Here is a 24,546-nt window from a genome sequence, read left to right as displayed (position 1 = left end):
ATCCTGGGGGTGGGGAGGATACTTTAGACAACTGGACAAGGACAAAGTTTGAAATCATTTAATTAAAAGACCCAGTGGTAAGAAGCTCCTTTGTTACAGTACATTACATATGGCTCTTATACAGAGTAAAATAGACACCAGGAGTCAACTGTTAACCAGCACCCGACTCAGGTGAGCAGAGAAGCGAGGCTTTACTTGCTGGCACTGAGACTAACTCTTTAGCATGCAGTGTTCTTTGGTAAAGTGTTCGTGTGAAATTTAAACATGGCACTAAAGTCAGACTTCTAAGGTTTTAGGATATTGTCTTAAAAATTTCCAATTAGCACTAAGAGAAGGTGGAGTAACAGTAAAGTTTTAAAATGTTTTCCATGATATTTGTGATCAATATACAAATGGAAATTAGTCTGGAGGGTGTGCAATGTTCTTTGAATTCCTGGATGATGGGTACTGTGTCCCTTCATCCCCCCAAAGCACAAATATAAGGCATCATTTCCTAACTGCTGTTGAGAAAACCCTAATTACAATATCTGCAGCAATTTTTAACAACTACTATGCCATAATAATCTCACGACAATGCTTATTACTAAATTGGAGAAATGAATACTCTTGATCTGACACAGACATCGAGGCTCAGTAAGTATGCTCTCAGGTGTATGGACAGCCGCTCCTGCTTTCCTCCCGCCTAGAGATCTCACCAGGTGTTCAAGTCTTAAGACATTCTTAAATAAAAAACTTGTTCCCACTGTGGATACAGGACTGCAGTACTTTAGTATTCTTTGGGTGACTTAAGATTAGTGTCAAACTTCAATTACAAATGAAACAATCTCCATTGTCACCTGCGCCACTGTTTCTAAACTCATCTAAGAGAGACTTGAAATAAATACAGCATCTGAAGGTTTCTCCCATAGATGGGTTTAAAACATGAAAGGCTTTCTACCCTAAGGTGCTGCAATGCCAAGTTCCTGACCTAATAGTCCTTTCATACGACAGTTTGGACAGGAGTCACACACTGTGCAGGAGAGCTGGCTCTCTCTGAAGAGGAGGTTGAGCGATTGGAAATTTCTCTCTGAAGTTCCTCTACTTTTCTCTGAAGCTCTGCTCTTTTGGCAAGAAGTTCTTTGTATCTGCTGTGGATAGGTTCCTGCAAGAGCAAACAAAATCATTACAGTAGGCATCCCAGGCAAAGGAGGTCTTAACTATCCATGAGCTTTGTGACACTGGCTGTTTCAGCAGTTGTGTAGTTCTTCAGTGGAATTAAGGTTGTATTTTGTTGTCACCACTGATTTTTTAGTGGCTTCAGGTGTTCTGGAAGATGCTACTTTACAAACTCATCATCTAGTTAAAAGGACTAGGGACCTGCAGTTTTTAGGCTTTTATAAAGTTACTTACTTCAGGATACTTTAAAGACCACACAGAAAAATGTGTGCAGTGGAGAAAGTCTCATGACTAATGGACAAAGTTGGAAGTTCTGAGTGTGACAAACTTAGTAGAATCATTACTGCATACTGTAGATGTGTACCTGTGGTTTCATCCGGGGGTTCCACCGTATATAATATCCCACCCAGAGCTCTAGATGGCGCATGCTGGCCACTGGGTAAAGGACATGATTGGAGTAGCTCCCATAGAGCGGGTTAGTGAAGTCTTCCAGCTGGCTGTTTATGTAGGACCACAGTGACACTGTCCTCTTAGGAAGATTCTGCAAGAGGGAACATGAGCTGTTAGAGAATGCTGGAGATGGGACCAGAGCTCACCCAGGGCACCCAATACCACCCTTCTCCTGGTCTCCCCGAACAAGCACGACCCACACACTTTAAGAGAAAGGTGTGTTGAAAGATAGTAAGAAAGGAGCCAGATACAAAGGTCATGTGAATGACCATAAGCGGTCCATCCATAGAGAAACCTGGTCTGTATCTACCCAAACCTGGGAGAATGGGGACTAACAGATATGGGATGACTTTCATGTCATGAAAATTAAATTAAATTGTGTTGGTCCCACAATTCTGTGGCTATATATACCATTATATTACTTTAAAGGAGGGTTTTTGTGGTATTTAAATTATATGATTACAACTTAAATCGGGTAGTTTCTCAAAAGAATGGCGGTTGGTAGGATTCTGCTGTGCTATTTGTGATTATCTAATATCCCACAGCATACATAGAGCCTACCATGAATGGAAATGCATTCACTATAAATACTCGCAAGGTTCAGTCTAGGAATCACTTAATTTCCACAGCAGTAACTACTTCCCTGTTTTATAGAAATGAACTTGCATGTTAGCGAGTCTAACATCTGAACCTAGTAGCGAGGCCGTTCAGATTGAGTCTCTCCCAGAATACCCTACTTCTGACAAAGCTTTCCAAATATCAATTGATGTCCATGGGGGCTCTACCAATACTACCTACCGTGATACCTCTACAAAGGATGGTTCCTTTGGTTTTGCTGTTGCAAGATTGAACACTGCACCGAGACTGAACATTTCCAGCATATTATCTCTGCAGTTTTCTTCAAATTTATTTTGAAAGGATCTGTGTTTAAAAGCCTGCTCAGATTTGTGATCATTCTACCTGAGCCTCTGGAGTATCTGGGATTATAGGTGTGATCCCTTATCCCCGCTTTCTTGTGAGATGCAATGTAACTAAATACATACCAGAGTGAGAGCCAGAGCTCATACTTTACCTCTTTCCCCCTCTGCTGTTCACTGTTACAGAGGAATGTCCCAAATAAACAGCTATACAAGTGGTCCAGGATGGTAATGAGAAAATACTCATTGAATTCAAATGCGGTAGGGAACTGCAAATTGAGCACCACAAAGTTGAGACATTTTCAAGGGTATTTATCTGTAATGAGCAGATCTTTTGTAACAGTATTTAGACATATTTAAAGCTACCTAAACCATCATGGCATTATCTGTTTTCATTTCCAAGGTAGACTCTCATGAAACAAGTATTGAGTGGTTTTGTGTCTGCTCTGCCTTGAGCCTATAGTTGCTAGACACTGAGTTCTGGCTTGGAGCAATTCTGGTGAGTCTAGTCTTCCCTCTTTCTTAGTTTTCAATATGTCTTATTTCTAAGAATATCTAAAAAATATCAAATGTGCCCAGCAAATGGCAAATAACTTGCAATTCAACCTACTTGTCTTGTGGAGGAACAGGTTCTTGTAGTTTACCACTGGCAGCAAAAATTTACTGTTACCCAAGCCTCAGTGGGCATCTTAGTTTTATATAATCCAATTTCGGAGGGCTATCAATCCAGATAGCTGAGTCAGATCTTCCATTTGTCTTACTGGCATGTCTCCAGTGACAAGAACTGCACCTTCAAACTTAACCCTACTCCTTCTGAAAACAATTTCAAAATTCTGCAACTCTGCTCCCTATACTTTCTGCCTCAACATTTCCTTTACAGCAGCTTCTTTAAAATAGTGTTTATTTGATGTAGCCTGTTTCTTCATCTTCCTTAGCAAAGTATACAGAACTTTCAGTGAGCATACTTCTTTGCTTACTGAAAGAACTATTATTTCAAAGGAGGAATCTTTTTCATTTTTATCAGTGCCCTGGGCTGAGGTGCTACTAGACTCCAACTGTTTTTTATTATTTATTAATATTACCCTAAAAACAAGTTTTAGTATCAAACAATAACAAAATGTATTACTAGTGGGATTCTACCCAAGAATCATTAAGCCAATCAGGACCTTTCTGAGCTCAGAGCATTTGAGTGGGAAGAGTGTGAACAGATGATGTGTTTTACCTGTCTTGTCATTTGCCAGACACAGTCAATAAACTGAAGAAAAACAGGCGACCTGTCCGCATCAGCATGGTTCTTATCTCCATGGCCAACTCTCTGAAGCAAAGACAATGAAAGGTCACATTAGGGTATTTTACATAGTAGAATTTTACTTCCTGAAAGTATAATTTGGTCAGTATTTTTAATTTCTTCAAAACATCTTTTCAAAGTATTGCAGAGTAGAAATCATAACTCTACCAAGCAGGAATTTGTTAATATTTTCACACATGCAAACTTCAAGATTACTACATTACTACTTTAATAAATGAAACCTAGATTCTAAAACGACAGAGGGGAGACGGTCCTTAGAGCCCAGATTTTTATCCTAGAGATTTAACTTCCCTGTGATAAGACATTCCTTATGGACAGTCACCTCCTCAGGAGATGACTACATAGCACAAAGCTCAGGAACTTTCACAAGTGCTTGGATCCGTCTTTTACACAAATGGGTTCCCATTTCACACCACTGAAAAATTCCAAAACAAGGATTCATTCAAAAAGTGGGATATACAGCTTCTGGGGCAGGCTTTGATGTAAAAATATACTGTCACACTCCTAAGATGTGGATTTGGTTCACCTTTCCCAGTGTGCAGTATTGGTACTCCTGGTACAACTGTATATACTGCTGTTGGTTGTCAGGCTGAAGAGTGGGGATAGGCCACAGTAGGGTGTATTCGATCCAGCTAGATGTTCACTATTGAAGGAAAAATGTCGTTTTCTTAGGTAAATATCATTAGCAAAACAGGAAAAAATGTTAGAGTAAACATTTTAGTTAATGTGACAAAATGGAGAAGTGTGATTTGTTATTATCCCATGCATCAGGATGAAATGAAATACTTTAATGTTAACTATAGATTATTAGACTTGAATGTTCAATGTTTTTCAAAAAAAATTTTTTTCCCCTTAAAGTAAAATACTATGGACAGTATTTGTTGCTAAACATGTGAAGATTAGAATTTTAGTAAACTTTCACCTTATCTACTTTCTGATAAAACCACATGCATATGTAATGGATGTAAATATGTTTTTGTTTTGATCCCAAGTGTGTGATGCAAAACAGACTTGTATGCGTGTGTGCGGTGTTTGTCCTCTGGAAACAGTATTGTGAGAGAACACATGCTATTTGCCCACTAGAAGAAGAACTGCCTCTTGTGGGGACATGTTCTTTGCCAACTGAAAAACATCCTAGTACGGACTCTGAGAGGAAATATATATATGAGCCCAAAACAAGAGGGCTCAGCTTTTTGGTTTTGACGTAATTCCCATTGTTTGGCTGTTCACTGCTCCACTTTTAGACACTCCAGAGAACGCTTCGAGGTTCCAGGTTCCAGTTGCTGCTCTGGATTCTGGCTGCCATGGTTGCAGTCATTTTTGCTGACTTGCTGCTTTGCTGTTTAATGGGTCTACTGGAATCCTGATGACAAAAAGTGGAGTTGCCCCAAAGAACTGAGTCTAAAAAGGTCTACTTCTCCAGTTCCCTTTAATCTAGGGTAGGTGAGTTGGAAAGGAGGTATAGGCATTAAAGAACCCCAAATACAAGTTTGACCAAAGGAATTTAGTGTGACAAAGAAAAAAATTAATTTTTCTGGATTCCATAACCTCTAAGGAACTATTACTATTTGCTAAGTTTTGACAGATTTTAAAACATCCATAATTTCCAAAAAAGTCTACAAAGAAGACTATCTACCTAAGTCTCAACAGACTGATGGTAGCATTAGTCACTAGCACGTCGTCTTGACTGGATGTTCATTTCAAAAAAGAAAGACAAGGAGTCCCTCTAATGGTATGTACAAAGAGTGGAATGGCTGGTCAGAGCAAGCAATCAAGGACTTTATGGTTTTGAAACACATGACTCTCTTAAAAGAGAATCTGTTTTTCAAGAATGTTTTCTAATAAGGTCAGCATTGTATGGACAAAAGTGGGAAAAGTGTAAACTACTGGGAGAGATGACTCGGGTGCCTGATTTTGCTTGGCAGTTCATGTTCAAAAGAGCCAACCAATTTCAAGTGCCAGTTCCTTATAAATACTTGTAGTAAATCTTTCTGAAGATTAAGCAGATACCAGGACCCATATCCAGGCCTCTGGTGACCTGGCTTCTCCCTCAATTCAACTCTTGGCTTGTTCATCACTTATTCTTAACTTCAACATCTGCTCATTCTACTTCCTCTTCCTGGGAAGATGTTTGGATAACATGAGGAAGACAGGTCTACAAGGTTACTGTTCCCAGGTTTCCCAATTGCAACAGAGCATGAAACAGAAGCCACTTAACATCCCATTGAAGAACGCCAAAGCATAGTACAAGAAAAAGCAAAGGCAAAGTGTTTTTTCTAGGAGGACATAACTCCGTTTCACTAAAGGACTGAGATAAGTCGTGGGTACCACACTTGTAGACAGCAGTAAGTGATACTGCCATACAACTGGGATGGGGAGAAAAGACCAAGGATGTTCATCTTGAAAAGCTGAAGTTTCTGGGTAATGTAGGGAAGACAACCATGGTCAAATATCTGAAGTATAACAAAGAATGCATTTCATTTGTCTCTCAAGGGCCTGTGGAACAATTGGAAGCAGGCTGCCTCTTTCCATTATCACAAATTCCAGTGGGGAGTCTGAGTGGGACTGGTGGCCTCAGGAAGGGTTATATGCTTATTTCTGGACATGTTAATGAATGTAAGCATGAATCTGGTAGTTACGCCTTAGCTGTTTTAGGTATATACTTCAGATTCATGGGTAAACAAACTTTGAATCCAATTAACAATGTATCCTCAAGATCTAAAAATTTACTATTAAAAAAAAAATCTGAGCCCAGTGGTACATACCAGAAACTCCAGCTACTCAGGAAGTTTTGGCCAGAGGATCACAAATGGGACTATAAAGTAAATTTAGGGGTCAGCCTTGGAAATTTGGCAAGACCGACCCCATGTTTCAAAACCTTTTAAGTGGTAGAATGCTTGTCTAGGCTGTATATGACCCTGGATTTAATCACCAGTTTGAAGTAAAAAACTTTGAAACAGTACAAGGCTCAAAATGCTCTTAAGACCGTGCACCTCTTTCTTAATTTATAGAAAACTGTATTTAGTCCTAAGGAGTTAATTCTTAGTTAAAATTTTTATTTTTATATGTATATGGGTATGTGCACATGACACCCAAAGGCCAAAAAGGAATCAGAGCCTCCAGTGCTGGAGAAATAGGCACTTGGGAGCCACCTGACATGAGTGCTGGTAAATAAACTCAAATCCTTCACAAGAGCCCACATTTTTTTACCCAAACTAGCACAAGATGCTTGTGAAACATTAAAAATGAAGGCGCAGGATGGCTTAGCCAGTAAAGTATTTACCACAAAAACATGAAGACCTGAGTTTGCTCCCAACAGCTAAGCACAGATAGGCATAGCATGCACGCCTGGAATCCCAGCATGGAGAGGCATAATCAACAGACTTGTCGATTTTGCTGGCTAGCCAACCTACCTCAAATCTGTGAGCTCTAGGGACAGTGAAGGGGACCATGCCGCTAAATAAGAGTAAGGTGGGAAGTAGACAAATGCACATGCCCACATGCGCGTAAGACCAAACAGTAAAATAAAGACTCTTTACTCACCAGTTGGAATCGATGTCCAAAGCTTAGCCACTCTTTCTCCACAAGAACCTCAAATCCTCGTATGGTTCGATAGTAGCCATCCAACATGAGCATGGCCAGGGAAGTGAGCTGAGCTGTGCGGTCCCAGCCATCACTGCAGTGCACTACCACAGATGTCTTCCCTGACTCTACCTTGTCAGCAATCCTAAGAGCCCCTGCAAGAATGAGCTGGAAACAAGTTTTAAAATGAAAGCTAAAAGAAAATCACTTAAAAAGAAACTACTAAGTTTTGTTAGCTATAACTGCCTCAGTCACACGGCAAGAAGCATCCATTAATAGTCAATAAAAAGGAGGCAGGTGCCAAAGCTCATGCCTGTAATCCTAAAATTCTGAGGTGGAGAACTGCCTGGAACTTGTCCCCAAAACAGAATAAATAAACAACAGTGTATCATGGAGTGGGAGTTGAGAACATGCCAGACTGGAAATGGATACAATGTAAGACTGTCAGAAGTGAGAGACACTATCATCTGGAGCATGGATACATTTCAGATAGACAGGGAAAAGGAAAACAAGCAGCAGAAATGGATACACAGCACAGGATGCAGCTCCTTCAGACAGCTCAGCAGACAAAGGGGTGGAGGCTTTAAGAAACAGCAAATACCTTAATGTGTTCCAGCCAGTGAGTAGATTCCAAGTTCGACAGCCAGTGAGTTTCTTCAATGTTGGGGTACACAATCTCCTTAAGCTTCCGCAATGATTCTCTCATAACATGGATATTATGAATATCCAGAAAAACAAGTTCTGCATTTTGATAGGCATCTTCACTTTCATAACCTCCCCCCTTTGCCTGCAAAAGGGCACGCATCAACGAAAACCATAAATGAACGAACAGCTATCTTTTGCAGATATGTATTACAAAGTTCCATAAAATACCTAAAATGTACAAAAGAAGATGAACACTGCTGTGCGTAAGTAAACCCTGGGGGAAGCACAAGTAGCTCAGAGCCACTTAGAATAAATACATGCAGCCTCGTACTATGCAACCAGTATGTTATGAGTCATCCCAAAGGACTTCATTTTAAAGAAAACTTTCTACAACTTAACAAAAACGTCCCTTCAAACTTGCTGAAATAATTATCAGTTCCATATGCAAGAATCCCATACTGGTTCTCCCAAGCCTTTTCTCCTTTTCACATCGTTTCACATAAAATAACTGAAAAACTCATTGTAGCCATAATGACTTCCAAGTTAGTGTCCTGCTGCTGTGACATAGTACTATTATCTGGGGAGGATTTACTTCACTCCCACAGGTTTCAGTTCACTGCCAGGCCCCATATTTCTGGAGTGTGGTATTCATCATGGGCGGGGAAAGAGCATGGCAAAGGAAAACCGTTCCCCCATATAGCCAGGGACCAGGGAAGAGTGGCAGGAAGGGCAAAGGCCACCCTTCAAAAGTGCATCGCAAGCAGCCTGTTCCCCCAGCCAAGCTCCACCGTCTATACCCCACAACTTTCCAAAATCTAAAGTTTGAATCAAAAAATGCATTAACCCACTGGTCAGATCAGAGCTTTTATTTCTTAAAATGTCCTTACAGATAAGCTAGCCCTCTTTCCAATCACGTTGACAAGATTAGCTGTTATAGTTTGCTCATATTATCTGCTGCTAATTCATTCTAAATTTAAAAAGTAAAAAATAATCCCACTGACGTTACTATCCTCAAATCTATAAAATAAGAATACATGCTTTTCAAAACAAGCTAACTAGGAAAGAGAACCTGACTCTCTCAAGTTTTGTATTTTACATTAAAAAAATATCCTGTCTTACCTAACTCACAGATAAAAATCATGACTATGATACCGATAAAGTCAACTTCAAACTAATTTTAAAAATTGGTCAGATTTCTAATCTACAGAGTAATTTATATTCAAGGTTGCCACAAAAATTAATGTCAGTAATACTTGTTAACAAAGATAACTTCTGAAGAGTGAAAATGGATGTTATGGTTTAACATGATATGTTACCCATGGGCTTGTGTGTTGTAACTTGGTTTCTAGCTGCTTGTACTATTGTTGTAGGATGTTTACAATGTGAGGCCTACCTAGAGGAAGTAGGTCTCTCCCAGCATACCTCACGGAGTAAACAGCACATGCTCACAACAGCCCTGTCAGCTATTCTGCCCAAGATATAACAAGTGACTAACAAAGTAACTCTAAAACTGAGGATAGAGAAGCTTTCAACGAGGCAATTTTGTTGTAACAATTTTCAGAAGATGTAACTATTTTACAAGCCCATTACAGAAACAAGAAATACTACAGAACCCACAGCTACTTTATAAACCCACTATAGAAACAGGGTAGAGATAGCAGCGATGATGGGCTGTGAATACTAAAGGAGTAGATACTTTCTTATGGTGAGTAATTAAATATCCAGTAAGTATTTAAGAAGGCAACTAGATGATAAAATATAAAACATGAAAACTGACCATGGTGATTAGCTACTCTACTGAGACTCAGAGCAGCATAGAGGGAGGTGTAGGACAGAGCAATTGCCCCAGGGCTGACTGCCTCAGTGAGCGGGAGACTCACAGTGCAGTGGGTACAAAAGAGCTCAGTCAAATGAGCCTCAGGAAAGTCAGAGTGGTTAGTTAGTTTGCCTTTCTTCTTTAACCGTATCAGTGTAGCTAACCCCGCCACAGTGGCTCTCACCTTTAACCCTAGGCACTGACCCACTCACAGGCCGGTGGATTTCTGCGAGTTCCAGGCTAGCTTTGGCTCTACAGTGAGACACTGTGCAGCTGAAATGGTGAGTGATCCTTCCATCCAGACAGCCAACTGCTCAGACCTATAGTAGGTGTAAAAGGTCAACACTATCTGATCCCTGTAACTTCTACCTCAGCAGCTAGGGACCTTTCTTATTTCTGGAAACTAAGCAGCACTTATCCTGCTTGTTCAAAAGATAAGAGAAAGTGCCCCCCCCCCATATATATGTAGGTTCCAACCAGTATCTTTAAAAAGTACTATTTTAACCCAAGTTAACCAAAGTAACTTGGATTGAAGAGTCTGTAGTAGCCCACAGAATAAATTTAACCTAAATCTGCATAAACCTTAGGTTCATCTCAGAGATTTGGGGATAAAATAAGAACAACCCATGCTATGATGTAGTCAGCTAACATTGAAGAAAAGGCTGGACAGGCAAGAAGATTCCACAGATAAGACTCCTAAGATATTGAATAGAGAATTCTGGATGATAAGTCAAAACTGCAGAGTGCAGAGGTGCACACCTGCGAAACAGCATGAAGATGTGCGAGGAATGCAGGGCAAGAAGAGTGGTTACTCAAGGCAGAAGATGTAGGGGTCTGGGCACAAGAACAGTTACAACAGTAATCAGGCTGTGAAAACTGCTCCTCCTATACTTGTGCAACAGTACATATGTGGTTGTTAAAATTTATTTCCTGAGTGGGAGTGGGGTGACAACAGGAACATCAACACTTTGCCCTACCACAGTTGCTGCCTTCTAGTCCTTCCCGCCCCGGAAGGGCAAATCTGAGTCCTGCTCACAGAAGTTAGAGAGGAAAATAAACACTGCTAGAGAATACATTTGACTTCTTCTGGCTACAGGGTTCATTTATGCATCGCATTCTATAAAACATCAAGAAGGATAACAAGGAAGATTGTTGGCGATAAGCAGCGTGATAAAGCACGTCTGCGTGTGATGCTTATTTGATGTTTATAGTATAAATGTAGTTCAAATGATGCACAAAGTTTTATGCCTTGAGTCGTTTGAAAATTGTAATTTTTGGCATTCAAATTATTAAGTACTAAATGAAAGAATTTTGCATTACAAGATCTTTTAGGATGAACTTGGTTTCATTTTTAATCCCAATAAAATTTATCACTTTAACTGTTAGTATCTAATGACTGACTTTAGGGTGTCATGATCCTCTGCAGACTGCTTGCCAAGAACACCTGGGACTTACACTGCCTTCAACAGTGCAGACTGGCTAAGGACGGCCCTCAGGCACCATGCCTACTGGGAGGACAAGACTCTAGCTACAGTTTAGCGTCATCAGACACTAAGATGGCATTATCAATTTTCATTGACATAAAATGTGTTAATTAAAAAATTATCCCATTTCACTTCAAATATTTATGCACAACTACACAGGTCTAGAAATATAAGTAAAGATTAATGATGCTACAGGTTTTGGTATGCTTTAAAGCACTTCATTTGCTTAGCTAAGTGCATAATGCAGATGAATATAGTCTCAGAAAGGTTAAAAACAAACTCAAGTTTTATCATCAACTCAGCACAGTATAACCTCTGTCTTTAACTCTGTAGGGTCTGACCATTTTACCAGGCTACTGTACAGACAAATTCAGCTGACTTTAGTAACACCAGACTAGTGACAACTGATTACTAAAGAAAACCTTACCTTATTGGCAACAGCGTTGACACTTGGCCGAGCATCAAATATAAATATTTTGTGAGACTGAGCATTGGAGTCCATGATGGCCTGAAGGTATTTCTCATCCTCTTTGCTGCGTTTCCCACTCACTCCGACCATGGGCTGGCTGCAGCGAGTGACTGTGGCTTGACTTTCAGGATGAATCCATGATAAAACCTTAATGAAATGGACATGGTGACATACCCCATAGTGTGTCCCTGCTTGTGAACCTCCTAAAGAGGAGTCCTGTATACAGATGCCTGGCAGGACAGGCTGAGGGCCTTTCAAGATGCCAGGAAAGCACGCCATCTACTTTTTAGCCAACTCTGCTAATTCCTGGTCAGAGGCTGAGGTAGAACTTGCTGAGTATTGAGAAGTCTTGTCTGTAGAAAAGAACACTAAGCTCTGCTTGGTTTACTGCTTATTATTATTATTTTACCACTAAATCAGTAAAACTGTCAAGTCCTCAGAATCTGCATTTACAACTAAAATTACTTCATCTGCTCTTCTGAGATTGTCATACATCATGATTTGTAAAGTTGTCTACTTTCTTAGACTCAATGTGGGGGAAAAAGCATATATCCCCATGATTAAAGAATATATGATAAGCCGGGCGTGGTGGCGCACGCCTGTAATCCCAGCACTTGGGAGGCAGAGGCAGGTGGATTGCTGTGAGTTCGAGGCCAGCCTGGTCTACAAAGTGACTCCAGGACAGCCAAGGCTAACACAGAGAGACCTTGTCTCGAAAAACCAAAAAAAAAAAAAAAAAAAAAAAAAAGAAAGAAAGAAGAAAAGAATATATGATATAGAATGGTAACTAATGCACAGGGCAAATGTTTTGAGTTAGGAGCCAGGCAATACTGTTTCAACTTTGCAGTTTAAGTCAGTGTCTGATATCCTCATATAAATACTATGGCTTATCACCCTGCATCCATGGATAGACCTACTCGGCCTACTTACTGGGAGCCGGCCACGTGACCTGAAGGATGCCACTCTCTTTAGTTCCTCATCAGGAATGTTTGCTGGCACAACCAAGAGGGCGGGATATGTGTCACAAAGTTCATAGCGTTCATTGATCTTTGTTATTCTCCAGCTTTCATTTGGAATCCCCTACATAGGACATAAAACATAAGACAAACCCAGCTAAAATATAAGACAACAGGACAGCATCCACCTAAGCCAATCTCACCTGTCTACTACATCTTAAAACTGTCAAATAGTGATGGCCAGGCTTCTAGGAAGGGATCTGCACTTATTTGGCCTATTAATTCATTAGATACTAACAGTGTGTAAGGCTGTCGTAGTATATTGGCGGGGGGGGGGGAGCAGGCATAGAAAGACAGCAGTGTTCTGCTCTCAAAAGAACCGGCTCAGGTCGTAATACGACACCTGAGTTGCTGCTCTATATACATGGGTACACATCCTGTAAAACTTTCTCTGGTGGCTAGTACTCTTTTGGGAAATGTTATTTCACTTCCATCTCTACAGGATATAACTACTGGTAAATAATCACCAACTAGCACATCCTCTGGCTTCCACTTTCACTTTTTAAAAACAACCTGTCGGCTGAACTTTTGCTTTAAAAAAATAAAAAAAATATATCAATTTTTAAAAGATGTATTATTATTTATTTATATAGTATTCTGCCTGCATGTCCCTACATACCAGAAAAGGGCACCAGAACTCATTATAGATGGTTATGAGCCACCATGTGGTTGCTGGGAATTGAACTCAGGACCTTTGGAAGAACAGACAGTGCTCTTAGCCTTTGAGACATCTCCCCAGCCCCCACCCCCAGATCAATTATTATTAGTGTGGGGAGTGGGCAGGAGGAAGGGTAAAGGCAGGTAGCACAGCTCAGCGGTCAGGCGACAGCTATGTGCAGCTGGTTCTCTGATCCCACCTTCTTGCTTTGGGGCGATTAAACCCAGGTCTCCAGGATTGTGTGATAAATGCCATCTCTCTAGCCCAAGACAATCCGTTTCTTCTAGCTACTTTTAAGACTTTGATGTTCTATAGTTTCTCTGTCTCCATAATCTGAGGTTAACGCTTATATTCACTGTATAGACTGGTATCTTTCATTAGTCAGACTGACTAACACTAATAACTTACCTACTGAAATATAGTTTGGCCTGCATTTTGTGAGTTCAAATCCTAACTTTCACATTAATAACTACGTTATCATGGACAGACTGCTTAAGGATCCTGGGCCTCAGTTTACTTATGCTCTGCATATATTTAGCACCTTTACACCCTATGTTTAAGTACCACATGGTTTAGCAAATAAAATAAGTATGCAAAAATGTTAGCTATCAAACAGCACACATTGTAAGCAAATTCTTCCCTTACTCTCTGTGTACTCACTCTACACACACTTGTCTATGACATGGCAGGCAGTGCTACATCCTCATGACACAGCAGTGAGAAAACTGCTCAGTCGTAGCAAACCAGGGTTAGCCTCCACTTACAACAAACAGGAAGACACTGAGAGAATGCCTTACTTTGATCAATTGTTTATCATGAAAATAATATAGAACCCTAACACCAGAATAGAAAAGCACTTACCTGCCTTCTATACTCTAGGAGGGGGTCATACAGTTTCCACCCATTTTCAGGGAATACTTCTTTATATTCAAAAGCAAAAAGAGGCTACAAAATAAACAGTTAACAGCTTAAAGAGACAAATAGTTTTGGTTTTTATTTTATAATTGTCATTACTATTTAATCTACAACACTAAATATTTTTATATGCTTTAAAAAGTAAAGCACAAAGACTCACTTATAAAATTTACCAAATGCTAACCTATTTCCTTTAAACATTTTATTAGCTTTTTAGGTGTAAGTCTTAAGTAATAAATGACATCTCCAAAAAGTCGCTTTCTAGCAGGAATAATTAGTTTCACAGCAGCCGGCAGCAACTGGGTGGCTCTGAAATCCACTATGTCCCAACACATTGAGCAGCTCTTAGATACCTTAGCATGTAAAGCTTGTTTAACACGTAACTAGCAAAAAGACAGACAGAAAGAAAGAAAGAAGAGAAAGAAAGACAGACTGTGGCGTTTAAGGAAAAAAAAACCTGCAACTGAAATGAGAAATGCAGTATTGGTCCCAGCACTGGGTCAACTAATTCCCTGCCTCGTGCACTCTGCTCCTCCATGGGAATGAAGATGGCTGCCGTGGAGGTGAAGTTCTTCACACAGCTGAGCGAGCCTAGGCCTGTTAAAATACTGTTAGACGGGTAACTGTCTAGACTAGGAGATTTCAGACCCTAACAAAGACTACATAAAGCTTTATCACAGAAACATCCTGAAGAAAAAGATATAAGCCAAGATGGTGGCACAGGCTGTAATCCAGGCCTCCAGGAGCTGTGGTGGAAGCACTTCACAAGGCCTTGTCTCAGAGACACATAAACAAAATCACTCTGGTACAGTACTTGCTTGGCCCTGAGGCCCTGGGTTCCAACTCTAGTTTGCTGCTCCTCCGAAAAAATCAACTTGTACTGAATCGAGCCTTGGGCACAAGCTAGTCTCTGGCATCTGGACAATCTAGCTGAGTTTGTTCACACTGGTAATTACAAGACACATTAGGAACATTTACCAAGCCGTTAGACACAGGAAATGCATATTTCATTAGATTCTCAAATATGGATCTTCTTGTTCGCCCCTCTGGCTTATGAGCAAATCGTAAATTCCTGATGTCCTAGAAAAGAAAGAGCATCCAATTAAATTACGTTGTTCCTTTTTAATGAACAAATGAGGTTACTCAGAAATGTCAGGTAAACGTTAAGATCTACACAGAGGATACAGAGACAAGAGGCTCCTAGAGGCAAGGAGATAACAAGGGCTCACTGGGAGCAGCAGGAACATGAAGCACTACCGCACGCAGGGTCTCCCTGTGCTGCTGGGCTCAGCAGGCCCAAGGGGGTCCATGACAAGCACTGACGGACACACTGTCAACATGTGCTCTGTACTGGGCAGGAGAGAGGGCTCAGCAGGTTAGTGTGCTTCCTCATAACCACAAGAACCTTAGTTCAATTCCCAGAACTTGAGTGTTAAAAATAAAAAACACAACCAGCTGTTATTGCATCTCCATCATGTATGGAGAGCTTCTTCTTATTTACTATTGCTTCCTAGGGCTCACTTTCCATCTCTCCTGCTTGAAAGACAGGACCAAACTGTCTTTAGGTCTTCCTCCACTTCAGGGACATTCCTAATAGAATCCCTACTAATTCTGGAAGTCCAGATTTGGCCTAGACTCAGCTCTACACTGGGATCTTGGCGGCTCTCTCTGCATGTGCCCTCAAGCCATTTCTCGTGCTCAGGCAGAATAGCATTAGTAGTCAAAGTTATGCTGTTGCAAAGCATTTAGTAAAAGAATTTGAGGTTAAAAATGATTCGAAAGTATCCATTTTTATTTATTTTAACCTATCCAAGGGTTGAGTTTACTTGTTACAGTCTCATTATTGTTGAGAAAAGCCTGTGCCGTACTCTATGTTATTCCATATTGTACAGTAAAAATATATTAATATTTTTTTAAAAGTTTGTTTTTAATCCTGATCCTTGCCTCAGAAGACTCCATTTTACAAGCAATTTCAGATGCCATTCTGGGGAAGGTGACTGCACCCTCAGGAGGACCCGGAAATGGCACCATCACCCATCCACCACAGAATGATAAGTGATTCCTGAGAGTAGAAAGGGAGCTACCCTAAAGTTCACTGTAGTGAATTGAGGCTGCAAGGGTACATGGTATATTAAAATCCTTTCAAGGAAATCAAGGCCAAGAACTTTCCAGACACACTAGACTATGAAAAATATAGCTCCCTCATCTGGATCCCAAAGCTCCTTAAATCTGGTATGTCAGGAACTAAGAATTCCCTGAACTCAGGCTCTGGCTGGGCTAGCCTGCTAAATTCCTGACTGCCTGTGTGTTCTCCCATCTAATCTAACTGGTCACTCAGACCCACCTCCTGCTCTGGCTCCCTCAGGCACTCGTCTGACTCACTCTGACCTGCAGACACAGACCCAGCCTACTTCTGAAACCTGGAACTCCACTGCAGCTTCTTTAACTTGTCCATTCTGTAACCCATGTATATGCCAACCGAGATGCAGACACAGCTACTGTGTGTCCGCAGAGAAAATACTACCAATTAAGACTAGAATAACAGAACCTTCAGCTAGGCTACAAGGGTCAATGAAACCAGTAAATGTTGTAAATTTATTGCTACTCAATAATTCTGATATCAGAGATATATAAATTGTCCATCTGGTTTTTGGCATAGGATACTCCTGGTAATTTTGAAAAACCATGCAGAGAGATGCACTACACAGTACATTTTCAATACAAATAAAATAGCTGACGACAAATCTGAGCCAAACTACAGTACCAAACGTATTCTGTAGGAACACATATTTGTATACTGTATCCTCCTATAAAGACACTCAGATCAACTCTCTGGTTAAACCTCTCCCCAACAAAGACCCAACTATAATTCAGAATGGTACAGGTCCACAGAAAAACATATCTAAAATGTTAAAATTTCAAGTCTTTCACACTGTCTTATACCTTATGCGCTATTTACTGCTAAAGAGAACTGACCAAGAGACTGTACTATCTATGCACAGAGATGATAGCCATTATACTAAAAATACACTAGATTCAACAAACACCTAAGATAAATATATTCAAACATTCCGGATGATGCATACTCTGTTTCTTTTACTTAGGGCACTGAGAGGATGAGACAGAAGTAATGTGGTCTGGAACAGAGATGTGCACAAGCCAGATATTCCTGGCTGCGCCTTCAATCCCAGCTCTTGGGAGACAGAGGCAGGCAGATCTCTGAGTTTGAAGCCAGTCTAGTCTAGAGAGCGAGCGAGAGCACAAATGGGAGAGACAGAGTGGGGGTGGGGGGGCGGGGGGCACAGGGGCAACGGAGGGAAGGAGAGGGAGGCAGGGAGGGAGAAGGAGAAAGAGGCGCAAAGGTGTTGATTAGGTCCCGGTATTAAATTCCATGTCTTAATGGCAAAAAACATTTGCTACTACAAGAATACATTTCTAGTATTCAATTTACTTGTACAAGTTTCCAAGTATAGGTTCTATTTAATAGTTTTCCAAACCAATACAAGCACAGTAGTGTAAAATTTACCTTGCAGACAGTCTCCAGGCCGTAAGAGTTCTCTCCTCGACTAGACGCACCACCAATTTTCTCTACTCTACTTATCACTCCAAGAGAAGCATCTAGAACAAATGGGGGATCCTGCAGGATGACAGGAAAACAGTTTCTTTAAAAAAACAAAAACAAAACTGTAAAGTGTTGAATAGCATGAACAAGATCCTGGGTTCAATCTCTAACACCTGTTCCCCCAAAATGTTAAAAAAAAACCCAAACCAGAAATGCTTTAGTCAAATATTACCCAGAAGTGAACTGGGCGTGATGATGCACACCTTTATTCCGTCACTTGGAGGCTGAGGCAGACAGATCTCTGAGTTTGAATTCAGCCTGGTCTACATAGTGAGTTCCAGCCCAGCCATGAATATATAGTTAAGACTTTGTCTCAATAATAAAAAAAATCAGCTAATTACTCAGAAGTAAGAGAATATCCCAAACACATACAAATATAGAGGCAAAAATCAAAACCCAAGAAGCCTCACCCGTTCCATGCTCTTGAAGTATAATCTGTAATTTGTGACAGTCAGCGTTCCTCGCACAGCACCAGTAAACGGACATATGTAAGTCACATCTTTGGCTGAAAAGACAAATCACCATAATTTATTTGACACTATGTGCTAGTAAAAGCAGCTTCCACATTTTATAAAATTAATCTGACTGCCTGGCTAATTATGACAAAAATCACAATAAATTATTTTTAAAACGTTCAGAAGCCTAATCCAAGATTCCAACTTTGCCTTAATCTAAGAACAGCAGAAGTAGAATAAACAGAAAGGCAGAGGGGTCCTCTCCTGAGACAGCGAGGATCCAGCCCCGGCCCACAGGACGGAGGAGGTCAGAGGTCGGAGTGGCAGGAGGAAGGTGTTGATCAACCTATCAGTGCAGAGCCAACACTCGTTTCCCAGTTCCTAGGCCTCGGCCACCACTCTCTAGACCGCTTGGCCTTCCCACCCACAGTTCACATTACATTGCTTCTCTAAAAAGAAAATGACCACAATACGCACAATATCAGAACGCTTTGAGCTGACTACACTTCTGAAGCATTAACAGACTGCAGGTAGAATAACATTTCTTTGAATGTTTTTTTTTTCTGTGTCTCAGCATTTTGCCTGGATATATGTAGGTGCACTTTGTGTGCGTGCCTTACGCCCAGACAGTGCTGAGAATCAAACTCCAGTCTTCTGTTAGAGTAGAAAGTGCTCCAAACCACTGGGTCAGCTCTCCAGGCCTCTTTGAAAAAAATATATTTTAACAAGAGAATAGTATATTCCTGGCCAAGTAACTAATATCAAATTTTAGAAGGAAATAAACATAATCAATGTTTTATTAAAAGCTAAATGATGGCCCCACATGGTATTAGCTTCTAAAAGCACGCACTGATTAAACAGGCTAATACAACTACTAATAAAAATATATTTAACATGGCAGACTTCATAATGTAGAATACAGGATTTAATTTTTTTTTAAAATTTCTTACTTTATTTACTTGTTCACTTACTTTTGGGTTTTTTGAGACAGGGTTTCTCTGGGTAGCCCCCTGGCTCTCCTGGAATTCACTCTGCTCTATAGACCAGGCTGGCCTCAAACTCAGATCTGCCTGCCTCTGCTTCCCTCCCAAGTGTTGGGATTGAAGGTGTGTACCACTACTATAATACAGGTTTTGTTGTTGTTGTTCTTGTTGTTTTTAAAATCTTAAAATATTATAAATTCCCTTCATGCCATTATCAGAGCAAAACATGATTCCCCTCAAGGAAATAAGGTCAGTTTGAAGAGCCACAACACTCTGCAGCCTTCCCAGGGAGCTCTAGTGGGTACAACGACCTCCACACTCTATGACACATTGAAGCTTACTGACTTTGCCTTCATATTAATCTATTTGAAGGGCTAACTACTTTGTATGGGATAAGAACTGGAACCAATCTTTTAACAATTGTCCTAAACTTCAAATTAGTTCCCCCAGGAAGTGTGAGCTACATTTACTTAACCAATCTCCAACCCAAGTTTCATTTAGAGGGAAACTTTTGAAATTAAATAAGCCCATCAGTATATAAAGAGGATTTTGTTTCCTTTATGATTTTGTAGCTTAGCTAAGAAAGTTTTATTAGTGTCACTGAAATGGTTCTGGATGATATCAGAGCCAGTTTTTTTCTGCAGGAAAAGCAATCTGCATTCATGTCCTGTAATCATCACACGGTGTCCTTCCTGCACTTCCTCATTATTAGACAAGGAGAAAGGAAGCACACATAGGCTTCTAAAGTTGCAAGGACTGTGCAAATACAGAGGTCTACACCAATGTCACCACTGCCAACACCTGCCTGTGCCTTGTTCTACAGCCGTTCTCACTGCAGGCACTCAGAGATGCTGTCGCAAGTTGGTCTGGTGCTCTGTGTGTTCAGATGCTAAATTCTGGTCCCCAGGATTTGGTTACAGTCCAGACGAGTGCATTCTCACATACGCCGAATAATGTTGTGTAAATTTTGTCCCTCATTATCTTGGATTGGTTAAAAAAAAAAAAAAGCTAGAGAGCCTATAACTGAGCAGAAGAGAGGTAAGTGGGGCTTTGGTTCCTGGGCTTAGGGTCTCAGGTAGTGACCACGAGGCCAGGAAAGGAGGAGAAGGAAGGAGGAAGATGTAGAGAAAGAATGTGGCCTGATGGAGCAGATCTAGCCAAGACTTGGAGAATGTGGCTGCCAAGTAGGCAGACTAACAAACAAAATTAGTTTAAATGGTACCTGTCCAGTCATTATGCTAAAGCTTGTTAAATAAATCAAGAGGTCTCTGTCTCAATTATTTGGGAGCTAGAAGGGTTATAGACATCTTCTAGAATTAATAAATATTCTATAGCCAGATGCTGTTAACTGGTTCACACCAGGGAGAAAAGAGACTAGCAACCTGAGCAGGGAGTGAAGGGCAAAGTCAGCCAGCACCAGCCACTCAGCACTTAAAGCTTATGAAGCACTTTTCACCTGTGCATGTATAATTTAGCCTCAGTCAGCCTTAAATATAAGAATATATTTGCTAACAACTTTTAAATGAGAATATCAATGTGCTGAAAAGTAAAATGAACCAATCAGCATTACAGAACCAATGATTATTTTAAGAGTGGAGCCAGTTCTCCTGACTAAAAATATTTCTTGCCATGAACATTAGGCTATCTCTTAGCAAAGCTAACCCACTAACAGCACTGTCTGTCTGCTTAATACCTGACCTGTCCATTAAAGTTTGAGTAAGTCAACTGTGGGAATACCAGGCCATGATATTTTGAGACTATTGATTCCTACAGCATTCATTTAATACTTTACTACCATTTTTGCTTTTTATTACATGTATTTAATTGTACTATGCATATGGAGGTTTCTTTATCGTTATTAACTATGTCCACATCAAGTCACTCATAGGTATCTGCATTAATATACTCAAATGCCTCCACATGCGGTACCCAGGAGGACAGTTAAACTGAGAAAGAGCAGAAGCACAGGTAGCAAGCCCTGCAGGTGAGAATGCAAGATAAAGAGTGAGTCTGAGGCTAAGAACCTGTGAAACAGGATGCATGGGACAGTTAGGCCTGGTTCATAGGCAGAGGCACTCATTTACATACAGGAGGGGAGAACCCATATGCGGGCAAACCTACTAATTAATTATAATCAACTAAAAAGAACAAGCAATAAGGAAACCGGTTGTGGCTGAAGTCCGAGGGCATGCTGACAGTAAAGGAAAGTGGCCACTAAAAGATTCTTTTGTAAGACTATACACTACAGTGGAAGCAGCACTCACAGCAGGGTTAGAAGGGCAGAACAGAAACCATTAGAGGCTGCGCTGTGGTCTTACTAGAGGGGAAGCCCTCTGCGCTGTAATTTCCTCATCTACCCCTTAGAATATTAGTATTCTAAGGATCAGTGTGATAACTATGCCTGCCACTTAGCGTCCCATAGTGATGATATATATCTAACTAAATAGCAGCTAACCGGATCAGCTTAGTCACACACGCAGCTAATAGGGGAAGTTACTCAGTGTGCAGATCAGAAAGACGAGCAGTGCTGTGAAGCTAGGCTTAGGAGTTACTATCAAGCCAGCTGAGGGCAGTCCCTGCCTGAGAACACGCAGGAAAAAGAAGAATTTCCTTTAAAAGAATATAACTGACTGTAATATGAAAGATGGTGCTTGCTTTAGCTAAGAAACCACTTTCTTCACCCTCCCAACATATTATTCCTCAAAATCTATTAATTTTGTTTTGTGAGCAAGCAGAGCAAAGCAAGAACACCAAGTACAGCTTTTCTGCTTACAAGTATCACACTGGGAAGCAAAGCTTGTTTACATACAAATGCTTGTTCTGCAGCAGACATGCAAGACTTCATGTAAAAATTAAGCCGAGCTTATCCCAGGAAGGTAATTATAAAAAGTAGCCAATGAGAATCTGTACTTCAATATAAATGATCTGTTTGATGTCTTTAGCTAAACAACCCAGTGTCTGAATGAAAGAATTCAAAATAATACAACTTTCCTTCACAGACTTCAGCAACAATTTAAAAGAGTAACATTAAATTTGTACGTTTCCCAACAGCCAGGCAGGAACACTCCCAACAGCGCTAGGTCTGGGCTTGCAGCTCACAGCCTAGAACCTATAGGAGAATCAACAGCTGTGCACAGTCAGAAACAAAACTTAAAATACCATTACAGACCCATGTCTTTAATGTTTTCTCCTGGAAGCAGGGCTGGTTCCTCCATTTCTGCTAATTTGTTTGACTCCCTCAGGACCTAGATGGGGGTATATGAGAAAACAATTTTATTCAAGGGCTATTTTTTATTCAAATTTCATTTTATACTGTTTGTTTTTATTTGAAATTAAAATCTTATACTACTTTAAATCAAATTATATAAACTGTGGTATTGCTGTTATGAAATATAATGAGGCCAAGGGGGCACCATGGCAGGCCCATGCCGAGGTATGCCCCTGAAACTATGCCATGCAACAGACATGGTCTACGGAGCTTACTGGGAAGGGAGAGGACTGAGGACCTGGAGAAGGGAAAGAGGCAGACAGCGGACATGTAGGAAGGCAGGCGGATGGGTGCAGAATCATGAGGGCAGAGAAAAGGAGGTGCAGAGAAGAGAAAGGGGGTACTCAGAACAGAAAGGGGGAGAATGCTGGAGAGAGAGAGAGAGAGAGAGAGAGAGAGAGAGAGAGAGAGAGAGAGAGAGAGAGAGAGAGAGAGAGAGAGAGAGAGAGAGAGAGAGAGAGAGAGAGAGAGAGAGAGAGTGTCTTTTGTACGAAGCACACACCTGACACACCTGGCATACCTGGCGGTAGCAAGCAATAACATAAGCCATTGCTAGGTCCCTAAGAGAAGCCTAGTGGAATCACCTGTAAGCTAATAATTGCCACATATACAATGAAGCTGCCACTTTTCTAAAAGTATTCCTTGAATGCCTAAGAATTATAAAATCCTACATTCATATAAAAGACTGTACATATTCACAATAAATCCCAGAACAGCATAAAAATAAGTTTTTAATCCTCATTTCATAGATGACGAAATATAGGTCCAAGTGTCAGTGAACTTATTCAAAGTCACAAAGCTCCAACAGCAGCCTGGGTCTCATGAAGATGGTAGTAGAGTCCAAAGCCCACTCCCTTTCCAGTAAGTCCCACCAAAGGTGCAGAGTGCATCTACAATCGGTAAAGTCAGATCCTTGTGTAGATTTACTATTTAGAAAATTCTTGTGTGATACTGACAAACTACCTTATTGGAAAAAGGGTTTTAAATTAAACCCTGACCCAGGGAAAGATGCTCCATTTTTCTAAGAAGCAGATACAGAATCATGGTCAGATGCCTCTAAATATCTGTCTGCACACAGTGTGTCGCTCCCTGGCCAGAGATGCTACTCTCTGCAGTGGACAGTAATGAATGCAGTCATGAATGGTCAAAGTGCCGAGAGTAAGTTACTGCTGAGGGCTTGGCCTTAAACAGACATCTATGTCCCCCCCCAACACACACACACACACACACACACACACACACACACACACACTCAGGGAAGTTTGCAGAAGAGGGGGCAGGAGAAAAGCAAGCCCCAGAGGATGGAGAGGAATGTTCTGGACATGGCATGATCACTACACTGGGAAACTCACTGTGGCTGTGGTTACTTGTAGAAGACCCAGCCACCAGACAGTCAAGGGAGAGAACAAGAACATGAGGCGAAGGGCGACTTGTTGAGGTGGCAGGGGAAAAGGAGAGGGGAGCTGAGAGTGAATATGACCAAGAGCCATTGTTTACATGTTACATGTCACAGAGTAAAGCAATGTGGAAAAGATAAAAAGGAAACAGGATCCTTTGAAAAAATAGGTTACAATGATAACAACAAGCACAAGGTATTAGATGAGCATCTCCCAACACAGAAAGTAAGGAACTTTCAACCATCACCATGGGTGTGCGGCTTTACGACAGTTTTCCCAGTGGGAGCTCCCACAGTGAGAGCGCCGGTCACTCTTGCTGGCAAGCTCATCTATTCTGTTGCTGAGGCATTCTTTCACTGTTGTTAGAATATACTTCTTCCAGATTCCAGCATAGACTAAAGACAG

At 40.8% G+C, this 24,546-nt stretch overlaps 1 protein-coding gene across 3 annotated transcripts in view; it reads right to left on the bottom strand.

The window, feature by feature from the left end:
- Nucleotides 1–42: 42 nt before the first annotated feature.
- MTMR2 (myotubularin related protein 2) overlaps nucleotides 43–24,546 on the bottom strand; it is a 63,229-nt gene continuing 38,725 nt past the window's right edge. For all 3 annotated transcript variants that reach the window (XM_084783552.1, XM_084783553.1, XM_084783554.1), the window contains 13 exons: nucleotides 22,646–22,721; nucleotides 18,449–18,543; nucleotides 17,943–18,053; nucleotides 15,395–15,496; nucleotides 14,363–14,446; nucleotides 12,758–12,907; nucleotides 11,786–11,974; nucleotides 8,015–8,200; nucleotides 7,375–7,581; nucleotides 3,745–3,837; nucleotides 2,678–2,791; nucleotides 1,520–1,696; nucleotides 43–1,141 (listed from right to left, as the gene is read on the bottom strand). In XM_084783552.1, coding sequence (XP_084639678.1) covers nucleotides 980–1,141; nucleotides 1,520–1,696; nucleotides 2,678–2,791; nucleotides 3,745–3,837; nucleotides 7,375–7,581; nucleotides 8,015–8,200; nucleotides 11,786–11,974; nucleotides 12,758–12,907; nucleotides 14,363–14,446; nucleotides 15,395–15,496; nucleotides 17,943–18,053; nucleotides 18,449–18,543; nucleotides 22,646–22,721 — 1,746 coding nt within the window. In that variant the 3' untranslated portion in view covers nucleotides 43–979. The remainder of the gene's footprint in view (nucleotides 1,142–1,519; nucleotides 1,697–2,677; nucleotides 2,792–3,744; nucleotides 3,838–7,374; nucleotides 7,582–8,014; nucleotides 8,201–11,785; nucleotides 11,975–12,757; nucleotides 12,908–14,362; nucleotides 14,447–15,394; nucleotides 15,497–17,942; nucleotides 18,054–18,448; nucleotides 18,544–22,645; nucleotides 22,722–24,546) is intronic.

Source organism: Acomys minous (assembly GCF_964271855.1).
Source record: "Acomys minous genome assembly, chromosome: 5".
NCBI lineage: Eukaryota > Metazoa > Chordata > Mammalia > Rodentia > Muridae > Acomys > Acomys minous.
This window is presented reverse-complemented; position numbering and strand designations above follow the sequence as displayed.